Raw genomic sequence first — 12,947 nt, 5'->3', positions numbered from 1 at the left:
TTTTTGTCAATAATTTTATAATTAAAATTCTGGAGATAATAATCAGAAAATATCCATAAGTCTTGGCATTTCAAAATGTGGTCTGCCTTTCTCTTCATATCTCCGGTAATATCGACCGTACAAAAATGCCTGACCACATTTTGTAAGTAACAGGACTAGGAGAATTATGTTGTCATTATTTCAAGATTAAATGTCTCAAAAAAAATCAAGGATCAAATACGACTTTTAAGCTGACTTGCTATACTTCATGTTTCCTGAGACACCTTGTATCTAAATCTAATCTTATATATAATGCATCTTCCTTAAAAGCATGTAATATTTCTTGCCGTAGATGTATTGTGATCTACTAAGTACAACCGTATGCAGTCAAAACATAAACAAACAAAATGTGAACATAGCAGACGAAACTCTTACAGATTACAGCTTTCTCAGCATGTATCACTATACTAAATCAAAGAATTATTTAAAAAGACGATATCGAATTCGTCACTGAATTCCCATGTTTATTGGGACACCCTGTATAATTGAGAATTCATAAATATTCATGTTTTTAACAAGATTTATTTTCTCTTAATTGTTGTTTCTTCATGAGAAGTGATTTGCGGAATTCTGTTAAAGGGAATCTTCTTCATCTAGAAAAACAACATTTTCCTCGTTATTAACTCCGATATAGGTTCACAGGGTACCGTTGTGAATCGGACCTCATCCTCTTCAATCAGCATTTTTCATTGAAGTTCTTGCTCTGTCACTTTGACATACCAATAAATTAAGCGTGTAGGTTTTACTTACAGGTTGCTTTTTGTTTGGTATCGTAGTTAGGATTTTCCTCAGTTCAGGTTTTATATATATACCTTTTTAAGAGTAGTTAAAAACACCTTATAAACCTTAAAAGTCAAGTCAACATTTTTACTCAAATATTTTTCGTCAGTTTGTTTTTATGCATTTTTGTAAAATATTAACTAACTAAAATATAAGCATGAACAATCAACTATCTATAAACGAAATATTTAAAAAAAATTTAACTTTTATCTTCTGACGTTACGTTAATAAAACTTGTTGATAAAATTTTAAACCTTAATGTTAAACTTGATGCTAAAAGTTAGAAAAAGGGTAAAATTGTTCCACACTTGTAGTAAAAAAACATAAGAGTAATTTAATTATTATACATTTATTTAGGTACAATATTAAGCGTATATTTTCCATTTGTACTAGGCTTTCATTACAGACCTATCGAGGATTTAATTAAATGCGACGTATTCTTTGTAGAAAAAAAAATTCCAGCTTTTATCTAAAATGAATTAATTGTCAATATTTAGATACAGTTTATATAATCATGTGCCTGGCATTGATACTAATTTGATCAGATCGAAGTGTTTAAAATTATTCTCTGGAATCAATTGATCGGTTTATTTTCAGAATTTTCTTTAGCTTCCATCTCACGTTTCTTCTTCAGGTTAAATCTAAATAATAATATTTTGTATAAAATAGGATACACAGAGTCAGAATTAATTTGACAAGAGAAACTATAGAAATCAATGTAATAGAATTTATTAAAAGTTGGCTTAAAGCTTTTATATGGGAAATTCCAGACTCCTGTAACCTCCGGGTCACGAGTTATGGGCAGGGGTGTATATTCCCCCCCACCTTAAAAATAAATTTTTTTCGATGATGTTTTATGTATGTATTGTGCAAGCGCGAAGCACAACATTTTTAAAAGGTTTTTTTTTAACACTGAATAGAAGAAAATATTTGAATTTTAAGGTGAAAAGTATTAAAAAATGGAAAACTTGCCATTAGATGCCCAATTTTTATATTTGTCCCCAAAATCGTCAAAAAGCATTTAAAAAATATACACCCCTGGTTATAAGCTCGTAACGTTTCGGTTTCGAGGCCATTTTTGGCTTTTCTCAGATATCACTTTTCGGTTTTCAGGCATAAGTCTGATTTTGATAAGGCTTTTATCGTACGGGATACAAATGGCTTTAATTTTTTTTAAAGTTGTCGTTTTGATCGATTGATTGTTAGAAATAAGTTAATATTTTTGAATCCAGAGAAGTGTTCCTTTTAGGAGTTGAACGATACCTTTAAGACATCTATCTGATGTTCTTGTCTCGAGAAATTGACATAAAACTGTGTCAAAATTATACCAAAACGTATATATGTAAGAAATACGTCCGTATCACGTGACCAGAACTCCCTCCAATGGCAGTGCAGTATACTGGTCACGTGATACAGACGGACACACATGACAAAAATACTGCACTGCCATTAGTTGGAGTTCTGGTGCTCCGGACCCAAAAATAATATTATGACATTGATGTCCATTAAAAATGAAAAATGATTAAATTCAAATAATATTAGTAGCAAACTTGAGTTTCTCAGTCTCCAATGGGATATCGTTGTTCTCAGATTGGTTTCGTATTGGTTGAATATCATCTGTTTAATACTACGAATGTGAAATTGTGTGTATTTTGGGGTTTTAATTATTTAGGAGCCATTATTTTTGTCATTTTTGTGTCATTGGTTGACTGTTTGAATAATTCTAAGAAAAATCACCTTCTCACTAAGATCATGCCTCATAAATAAAAAATAAACTACAAATACTAACCTAGAGACTATCTCATATTGGAATGTTTCGTAAACATCGTCAAGAGGAGAGGTTTCGTCAGTTTCAAACTTCAAACAGTTCTTGAAAAAGGAAACCTGAAAAAAAAGAAAATATTAAACATTAAAAAAAAAATTTAATAAACTTCCAAGATTTTAAAAAAGTAAGCTGTTAAGCTTTGCTTTTATTATTATTTTTGTTGAATTTTGCAATATCTGTATCCTAAAATAAATGGAAAAACGATCCAAAAAAGATCACTATAACACGTCCGTTTTTGCATATATCTTCTGTCAGGGTTTAAAAAAAAGAATCCAACTGAGTAAACATTTAATTGTATTTAATTTTACAGGATCTTTAGTAATTTCAAAAAACCTGGAGAAATATTTTGTATTGACCATATTTGATCGATAATTAAAATTAATCAACAGTTTTAACCGTCATTACTAATTCCCATTTTATTTTATCTTTAAAATATGTTCCTAATAGTGTTTAAATATGTTAAGCTCATATTGGTCATAAGTTTTATTGCCTCCAAAGAAAAAGGTTTGATAAGAAACATTAAAAAAGGGGTGACATTTTTTTGGCTTTTTTATTTGAAGAATTGGACATGCCCCTTTTTTAACTGAAGGTTATTTTAAAATTAAAACGACTGTCCCTTAAGAAAAAAAATCTTAACTTACCTCTGGTTCATCATTCTTAAATATTGTTGCCATTATCTTCAGCATATCTGCCTTGATCATCAACAGTTCAAGAACCTTTAGCATAAACTTTCCCAAACCCTTTCTCCGAAATCCAGGTTCAACCTTTAACAATATTATTTTAATACTAGTTCAAGAACATTTAGCACAAACTTTCCCAACCCCTTCCTCCGATATCCAGGTTCAACCTTAACAATATTGTTTCAATACTAGTTCAAGAACCTTTACCATTAACTTTCCCAAACCCTTCCTCCGAAATCCAGGTTTAACCGTTAACAAAATTATTTAAATCCTAGCTTGGGAATCTTTACTATAAGCTTTCCAAACTCTATTTAGTATTACTCTCCAGAAAATTTAAATCTGTATTTTGAACACCCATAATGCAACTGCTAGCTACTAACGCGCCGGTCAGAATGCCTCAATATTTATTTTGGCCTCAGTAATGTTTTCCTCATTCCCAATTACCTATTATCAGACATCCAGCATGTAAACCTTGCGCTAAGATGACCCATAATATTACTGCTGGTTATACTAGAATGCCCCAATATTCATTTTTATCTCGGAAATTAAATCCTTACATGCTCAATTATCTTTACATCGACATACATGTAAAATCTGTTTTAAGATGTAACTGCTGGCTGCTAGCGCGCTGGTCAGAATGCTCCAATATTTATTTTGACCTCAGAAATTAATTCCTTGTGCCCAAATACCTATAATTCGACCCACAGGATGTACAATCTTTGCTAATATGACCGATATCATAACTGCTGGCTACTAGCGCGCCTGTCATAATGCTCCAATTTCTTTTTAGACCTTGGAAATGAATTCAAAGATTTTGTTAGCGCCCGCGGACATTTAAGGCTTTGGAGGTGAATTTATTAAGCGAATATTTGTTTCAACAGTATCAGGATAATTATTTAAATTCAATTAATGATGTTAAGATTGATTTACAATAAAAAAGGCGATTTTTTTTCACAAAAAATGCACACACTTTTGCTCAGGTCCGATTAAAACCAAAAAATGCATGTAATTTGCATATTTTAAAGTTCGCATGCAAAAAAAAGCTTCCTAAGACGATGCTAAGATATTTTTATTCACTGTTTAAATTTCCAGGAGAGAAATAGAAAATCGGCTAAGGGGGCTCACAATCTATAACATTTTAAGGCTAACAAATTAATAACAAATCTATTCGCTTCATTTATTATTATTTTGTGGACTAAACTATAACACTTACTTTACACAGTGAAACATTTGTTGTACTAGTTGGTCAATGATAAGTCTGTTTTAAACAATAACAATAACTACGTATTTTATAGTAAAGTAATCAATTGAAAAACAGTGAGCAAGTTCAGAGAAATTCATTACTGACATTTAACGTCGTAGAATGAAAACCAACTATCAGAAAATTTCTTTACAGCGGAAGGGGGCGAGGATCTAGAAGTTTTATTTCTTATTTCCCTCAATTATCATATCGTTAACTATTTAAGTAGGGATAACGAAAAAAAATGAGCAAAAAAATCGCGAGAAGTTTTCGACAACAAAATAGGATGAAATCTAGTATATATGACATCTTACGAACAACTTTGCCACATAAAAACAGCCACTGACCCCCGAGTAGACTCTTAATACCTGAATCTCGTAACAATAGACAACTTCATCATCATAATCCATATCGTACCTGAACAAAACATAGTTTATTTTTAATTCATTATTAAACATTTTTCTAATATCTTCTTGTCTGTTAAAACTTTGTAGTTTCGTAGTATTTAACCGATTTACATGATTTACAATATTTAATAGCCGTTAAATCAGAGGGGTCACTTAGATTTAAGTACATTAGATAGCAACATTAGATAGCTTTGTAGTTTCGTAGTATTTAACCGATTTATGATTTACAATATTTAATAGCCGTTAAATCAGAGGGGTCACTTAGATTTAAGTACATTAGATAGCAACGTAAAATTTGTACAGCTGTATTCTTACGTCAAAGTGTCAACTCAGTTTTAGTGTCCGACAAAATTTTTAATAATAATTTTAGGAGAAACTGATTTTCAAACAGTGAAATAAATACAATTTTATGCGTTCTTTAGTTTCTGTTTTTACACATTTTTTTTAACCTTGGAAAACATGAAACTAATGTGAGAAAATTTCGTTTTTCTTGTTATATTTGACACTCGTTTATAATCGGTTCATTTCCCTGTTGCCACGTTTTTCTTGTTATATTTGACACTCGTTTATAATCGGTTCATTTCCCTGTTGCCAATTGATAATCTATTTGAGAGGGGTATACACTATACATTTGTTAAAAAATCATTCCCAACCCTCTTCATTCTTTTAGGTTTAAGGTTTTCTTAAAAATAAATTGGAGAATCAGCTGGACACTTTTGTGTTGGATACTTATAATCCGTTTCGCTTGATTTTTGTATCCACTCTGAGCACTTTTAATTAAAGGATTAATGCTTTATCACTTCATTTCGATTATCCCTACAGGGTACAACTACTGCGGTATATTGAATAAAACTATATTAATCTGCAGATTTAGAATAGATCGAGATCAAATGCTTGATTTCAATATCCACAATACAATAGTTTCCAGTTCAAGGGATATATATTTATGGGGTGGTGGCAGTTTTTTTCCTGAGGAACAAAATTTGAAAATTGGCACGTCTCACCTTTTCAGATACTATTTACCAAAATTCTTTTTCACCTAAAAAATGTCCGATATATATGATTTTATGATTAAAATAATTGATTTAAAAATAAAAAATATAATCATGCGACAAAAATAAGTAGATTAGTATCCGAAAGAGAGAAAAAAATCCTCGTCAGAACTGACCTAAAATGCGCGAAAGCAGCTGGAGTTCCCTCAGCTGATTTAGCAATGAGGAACCAGGCCCGGGGATCGGTCAGCTCGTCCCGTTTCCTGCTCTCATTCCAACACAGGTCAGGATCCTTACCCTAAATAAAAGGACTCGACTTTTTAAAATTATTTTTTGGTCCATTGAGTCTTTGTTTATCTCTTTTTAATTGCAGTTTCTCTACAGAGATCAATTACTGATTTTTGCTGTAAAAACAAAGGAGGAAATTTTTAGAATTAAACACGTAAAGCTCGAAAACGTAGAAATATTCCAAATTATTAAGCACACGTTTTACAGGGTACCAATGTGAATCTGACAGTCGATTTGTCCCTCTTTGAATGAAAAATCTCTGGAAATAATGAAGACCATAATGTTATTGAATTATTTTTGTAAAAAACATAATCAAAAAGCCTAAAAATAGACAGATTTAGATAGAACTCAGATTTAATTAAACTTCTTTTGTTAAGATCTAGACTTCTGACATCAACAAAAATCGAGTCTGATTTTTGCTGTAAAAACAAAGGAGGAAATTTTCAGAATTAAGCACGTAAAGCTAGAAAACGTAGAAATTTTCCAAATTATTTAGCAACAGGTTTAATGAATCTGACAGTCCGACTTCTCCCTCCTTGAATGAAGGATCTCTAGAAATAATTAAGACCATAATGTTATTAAATTATTTTTGTAAAAAACAATAAAAAAGTCTAAAAATAGACAGATTTAGATAGAACTCAGATTTAATTAAACTTCTCGTTAAGATCTTGACTTTTGACATCAACAAAAATCGAGCGAAAATATACTTCAGGGTGACAAATCCGTACATTTTGGCGCTAACCATCCTGCAGGTTAAAAAGTACGTAATTGTGATTTTTAACTATATTTATATTTCAGATACTCTAGATCTACCGATTTACTGCATTAATTCAAAGTATTCATTAACTTAACTTAATTAGCAAGGGATGGATCGTTTTAACTTTAAAAAAAGGATTGTTTCGTTATCGACATAGAAAAAACGTAACAGTCGTTTAAAATGTTCTATTATTAATAAAAAGTTTATTAAAATTAACAAACTAAGAAGTTTAGTTTAAGTTAGAAGTTTGGTTAATGGAGGCGTTTTTTAATTTTTGATGATAGTTAACGACGGCCCTTTCGTTGACGATTATTACGGACCGTTAACGAATGACCGTAGATTCGTACGATTTGCCTTGGTAGAATAGATGATTTTTACACCAATCATGTCGCTGAAAGAAATGATCAATCAAAGGTCGGCAAAACATTGGGTCATTAAGGCCATTTCTGTGTAATAAAACCCATGCAGGACGACATTTATAGAATTTTCGTACTTTAAAAAACAATTTTATTTACTGTCAAAAATCGCATTCATATAAATTTTTTTTCAAACATTTAAAATCTTTGTTTCGTTTTTCGTTTATCAAAAGTTAAAAAAGAATGGTTCGTTCGTTGTGACCCACCGTTTTTAACGATTTACAACCCTTCCAGCAACAAGACAAAAGATTTTATTGAGTATGTTTAACACAACTTTTCAATTTAACATAAAATCAGCGATTTTTTTAATTAGGTAACAAAATTTTTTTTTCAGAAAACCGAACGGTTTCAGACATTTTTCTGGTCACATTGTTCTGAACGAACTATATCCATTTTCGACACTTTATTTCAAAGAATTGCACTAATAAAATGGCAGAAACAATTATAAAACGACAAACCTGGTAACAGGACTCATACAGTGCTTTCATATTTGTCTCCATCAGTTTGAATGCCCATTCCATAGTCTTCTCATCGATTTCAGGGCCTAGACATATTCTAGTTGGATTTCAGGAATTAAGAATCGAGTTAGAAATCACGCCCGTCATCACCTTTTAGGTAAGGCGATTCCTCCCAGAGCAAATTTGGGTCAGTTTACAACTGACCCAACTAACCTGCCATTTTCAGATTTCGAAAATTTTGAGCAAAAAAATGATTCGAAAACAAACACGAGTCTTACTACACCCCTGAATGCAGGTAAGTGGCATCTTCATGTTTGTTATACAGGGTGTCCCACGAAACATGACATTTAATAAATAGCTATTTTTAGTTAAACAAATCTTTTGCTAATTATATTTTACTTTGAAATCAATTTTGATATAACATGACTTCCATATAATATTTTTATTGATCTTTGGTATCAAACACCTGAACAAATTATGGAAAAAGACATTCTAAAACTATTCACCAACTGGCATGTTTATCCAGAACCCATAGTTTCGACAAGATGTTCAATGTTTTGTATTTACCTCTCAATGTTTCCAGTTTTAGATCCAGACCGTTCTTATTGTATGAAGTAAGAGAAGGAAGGGCAGACAGAGGATCTTCCTATAATTGAAGATAAAATCCATGATAGTATTGGACATCAATCAGCAAGTTTTTTTCCGACTTTTAACCCAAAAAACACGCCCTATAATTAGCTAAATTGAAAATAAAATAAGTAAATTAAAAAGATTTCGGAGTATTAAACATCAATCGGCAAGATTTTTGAAACCCAAAAATCCGATTTTCTTCTTAGCAGTTTTGCTAAGGGAAACGGAAAAATATTTATTAATACCACTGAAGCTGAATTCACTAAGAGTTGATCAAGTGCTAATAATTTATCTTAATTTAATCCAAAAAAAACTTGTATCCGGATACAAACCCTGAAATGGAATTTTTTTCCATATATTTAAAATCAATTTTTTCCTGATCTTTTCCTAGAAGATTGTTTTGTATGAATTAAGTAAATGTGATGCCAAAAAATACTTGTAGCCGGTTACAAACTCGGTTAAGAGTTCAGATGCAATTTAAATACTTAATTATATTTATCAATATAACCCTAGAAGATGGGGGGTTAATGTTATGTTAATGTGAGGCCAAAAAATACTTATTAGTCGGTTACAAACCAGGAGAAGGGTCCTGATTCAATTTAGATACTTAAAAATTAAAATATTTAAAATATCTAAAATCAACCTTTTCCTCATATTTACTAGAAGATTATTTAGCATGAATTTTCTAAATTCAGATAAAGTCACAACTATATTTGAAGCAGAAAAGATAAAACCAGGAACTATATATCTTTGATACTGATATGAACGTGTGGTATTTAGACCGAGCTTTGTTTACAGGATTACCGGATGACACTTTCTAATCGATTTAACGGAATTAACACTGTCTGTTTCCTTATTTAAGATTCCCTGTAACTGTAAATTTGTTCCTTTCGTTACCTCATGACTACATAAGATCATAAAAATGACTAAATTCATGGCAGACCGCAAAATAATTATATAATTTTTAAAAGCGTCAGAGTTTTAGAGTTTCAGGTCGTCTTCATAGTCTCTCATCCTTTCTGGGTAACCCAAAAAAAACATTCCTCCGATAAATTCCAGTACAAATAGTTGCGTTAAATAAGACGTGAAGTCCTGGTTTATACTCATTGAGCAGAATTTATAACTTCAAATTTAGTTCTCTGTGAACTTATTAACAGTGCTTAGGATCCATTTAATTTTGATGCGGATCCGGATCCTGGATCCGCACGGGAAAAAATGGATCCGGATCCGGATCCAGGTCATTTCTATAAAATTTACTGATTCTTTTTAACAAAAAATAATTTTCAAATTTTTTGTTTTATTTTTTTCGCATATTTTTATCCTAAAACTTGATGTACCATTCAGAAATGAGAAAAATTTTATAGTCTCTCTTTTTTTCAAAAGTTCAGATTTTGGTTTTAGGAGTAAAAAAGGGTTTTTTTGCAGTTTTTGGTTGATATTTTACCCCTTGGATCTGGATCCGCATATTTTTGCGGATCCAGATCCAGGAAGCCAAAATCTTACGCATACAATGGATCCGGATCCTAAGCACTGCTTTTTAACTAAAAATTCTTTAGATTCCCCAGTAAGCAAAAATGTATTGATAAAAGCCTTAGAAACTGATGCCTAACTCTGAATTGAGATTTTCGGGACTTAACAAAATTTCATGATTTAGATACAAAAATGGCAGAATTACAAGTTTCTTAAAAGTATTCTGTGCGTATCTTGGTGAAAAAAATTTGGGATAATTAATGTGATATTGGACGATCTGTATATTCATACTTCTTGAATTAATGCTTTATATGTTTTTCTTTTGTGAATAAACTTGTGTTACAAATGTATGAACGAGCATTTGGAAATATGAATCAAAAATTTACTTTAAGCCACGGACATTGGACAATATACTCCTTTTTTCCCGAATCTTAGAATTTAAAGACATTTTCTAGAGGGTATTGTATAAATTAAAACAAAATATAAAAAATATCTTTGTAGAAATTGCCGCTTTAAAAACTCGAGAAACTAGAAAGTAACCAATACCTGTTCATTAGCAAGTTTAACATTGGCAAATCCAGCATTCATTTTCTTCTCCATAGCTTTCCGCTCAGCTTTCTTCTGCTTGGCCTTACTTTCTTTTCCAGTTCGCGCCATTTTTCTGAAATGGGAGAAAAGATTTTGATGTAAATGCTTTGTTTGTTTTTTTTCATATTGAAATTCTTTTTGAAAAGTAACACTTCATAGAATGAAATTCGTTGGATCAGAAGTTAGACTTGGGAATTGTTGAATGATGATCGTGTTGTCTAGAGTCGATCTTTAGCTTCGATCATGACGATCGAGTTTCCTCTGACCACAACCATACCGATCTGATTCCTGGTTCCCTAGAACAAATGATATTGCTAGATATTGAGATTTAATTTTAAGTTAAATTTTAATTTAGTCAAATGCGAAATTTCAAATTTTTAGGAAGAAACTACGAGTTTCAATGTTTTTAGACATTATTTAAAAAAATTAGACAAACGGTTTAGTCAACACCTTAAAAAGAACATACAGGATGACTGAAATAAACGGGGAATAAGGGTCTAGAGACTCGTTTGTAATCGGATTTTCAAGATTGAGACCATTTTTAAAAGCTACGTACAAGTTCCGATTCAATACGCCTTGTAGATCTAAAAATGACAATTTTAAAGGCTCCTAAAGTTTCCAACTGGAGTGGGTAAATTTGCTAAAAATAAAGATAATCTCAGTTTGCACATAACTTGTTTATAATCGGATTTTCAAGACTGAGACCATTTATTATATCTAAGTACAATTTCCGAGTCAATGAGCCCAACTTTTGTCTTGTAGATCTAAAAATAACAATTGTACTGTAATAAACTGTAACCTAACATTGAACATAAAACTGTGCTAACGGAGATTATCTTTTACATTTTACTTTGCACCAGTTGGAAAAATTGTTGAATGTTCACTAGGACGGACCCGACACCCTGTATGTGTATATTTTTATATAATGTTATATATTTTTGAACTATATGGTATTATCCAAAATGAATACCTGTTTTGTGAACTCTACGGTGTTGTCAAGAACAAGATTCATGAATGGATCAAACCCAGTGAGAACTCCTTCAACACTTCGGCCTCCATTGATCCTAGAAACAGAAAACTTTCAGATATAAAGTAAAGTTTTAAGACCTTTTTGATGTGGATGTGGGCTCTTTCATAAGAGTAAATTATCCATTTGGTTAAAATAACTTCTGCCGACTGTCTGAGATAACGCTATATGGACGAATTATTGAAATTGAAGGTCTGTACAGGCCGCAGCGCTCGGCCCCCATGCCTGTACTAGCAACAGCGCTCGGTAGAAATTGTCCTAACCGGAAATTTTCTGATATACTATTTTTGGATCCCCCCTACTATCAATTTTGTACATGGATCTTACATTTAAGACATGGATACTTGACCATGTGGCCGCAGCGCCCGGCCCCCTGGCCTGTCCTAGCCGAGGCACTCAGCCCCTAACCTATCCTACCCACCGCGCTCGGCCCCCTAGCCTGTCCTAGCCGCAGTTCCCGGCCCAGAAAGTGTCTTAACATAACCTAACTCTAAAGACATACTAATTTTGTTGAAAAATTGTCGAAAGTGGTCGGTATATTCCTAAAGAACGATTTTTGGACCCCCCTTCCCCTCCTATCAATTTTGTACATGGGTCTGACAGAAAGTGTCTTAACTTATCCTAACCTGTGGCCGCAGCGCTCGGCCCCCTAGCCTGTCCTAGCCGCAGCGCTCGGCCCAGNAGACAATTATATGCATACAAGTACCCTTCATGCATGATCAGGCAGGGCCGGGTGTACAAGAACATTTGTGTAGGGGGTGGGGTAAAAATGTTCATTACCCAAAATTGTAATATTGTTCCTAATTTCAAAGGCGTATACAGAAATAAATCTGTGGGGGGGGGATTTGAATGGTATATTCAAAACATATTTGACTTTTTCCATCAGGCATAAGTATAAGATGCTTAAAGGTAAACATACAGTTCAATTATACCTTGCATGTACTACGTTATCTCGGTCCTGTAAACAAAAACTATCAGAAAAAAAGTATTGTTTCTAAAAAATGGACATTTAATTATACTGTTATGTTAGTAAAAATTAGTATTTAAACTAGAGATAGTAAAAGACATTTTTGAAAATGAAAAACTCAAGTTAAACTTAAATTTTCTCTGAGATGAAAAGAAGGACAGAGATCCGGAAAATAATTATGTTTTGTTGTAAAAGTTTCCGTTTTGAAAAAAAGTAGGAGTACAATTGGAGTCACGGAAGTTCGTAGTAAGATTTTGACTCCACTGGTTTATTTAATTTATATGTTCCTATTATTAACTATTAGTATTGTTCCTAATTCATGTACATATACATATATGAATGATGTTTTTGTTCATATGTATGTTTCCTTTATATGACCTTCC

At 32.1% G+C, this 12,947-nt stretch overlaps 1 protein-coding gene across 1 annotated transcript; it reads right to left on the bottom strand.

Moving 5' to 3' along the window:
- Positions 1-1,152: 1,152 nt before the first annotated feature.
- On the bottom strand, positions 1,153-10,793 carry LOC111700859 (N-alpha-acetyltransferase 40). The gene is made up of 8 exons (XM_023471920.1): positions 10,529-10,793; positions 8,450-8,528; positions 7,883-7,968; positions 6,140-6,261; positions 4,933-4,981; positions 3,286-3,408; positions 2,609-2,703; positions 1,153-1,460 (listed from the first exon to the last, which is right to left on the bottom strand). Exons 1-8 carry the CDS (start codon positions 10,637-10,639, stop codon positions 1,394-1,396), a joined length of 732 nt encoding a protein of 243 aa, XP_023327688.1. The 5' UTR covers positions 10,640-10,793; the 3' UTR covers positions 1,153-1,393.
- Between the last annotated feature and the right edge of the window lie 2,154 nt (positions 10,794-12,947).

This window comes from Eurytemora carolleeae, unplaced genomic scaffold, assembly GCF_000591075.1.
Source record: "Eurytemora carolleeae unplaced genomic scaffold, Eaff_2.0 scaffold366, whole genome shotgun sequence".
NCBI classification, from domain to species: Eukaryota; Metazoa; Arthropoda; class Copepoda; order Calanoida; family Temoridae; genus Eurytemora; species Eurytemora carolleeae.
The sequence above is the reverse complement of the archived record's forward strand: the minus strand, read 5'-3'. Positions and strand labels throughout refer to the sequence as shown.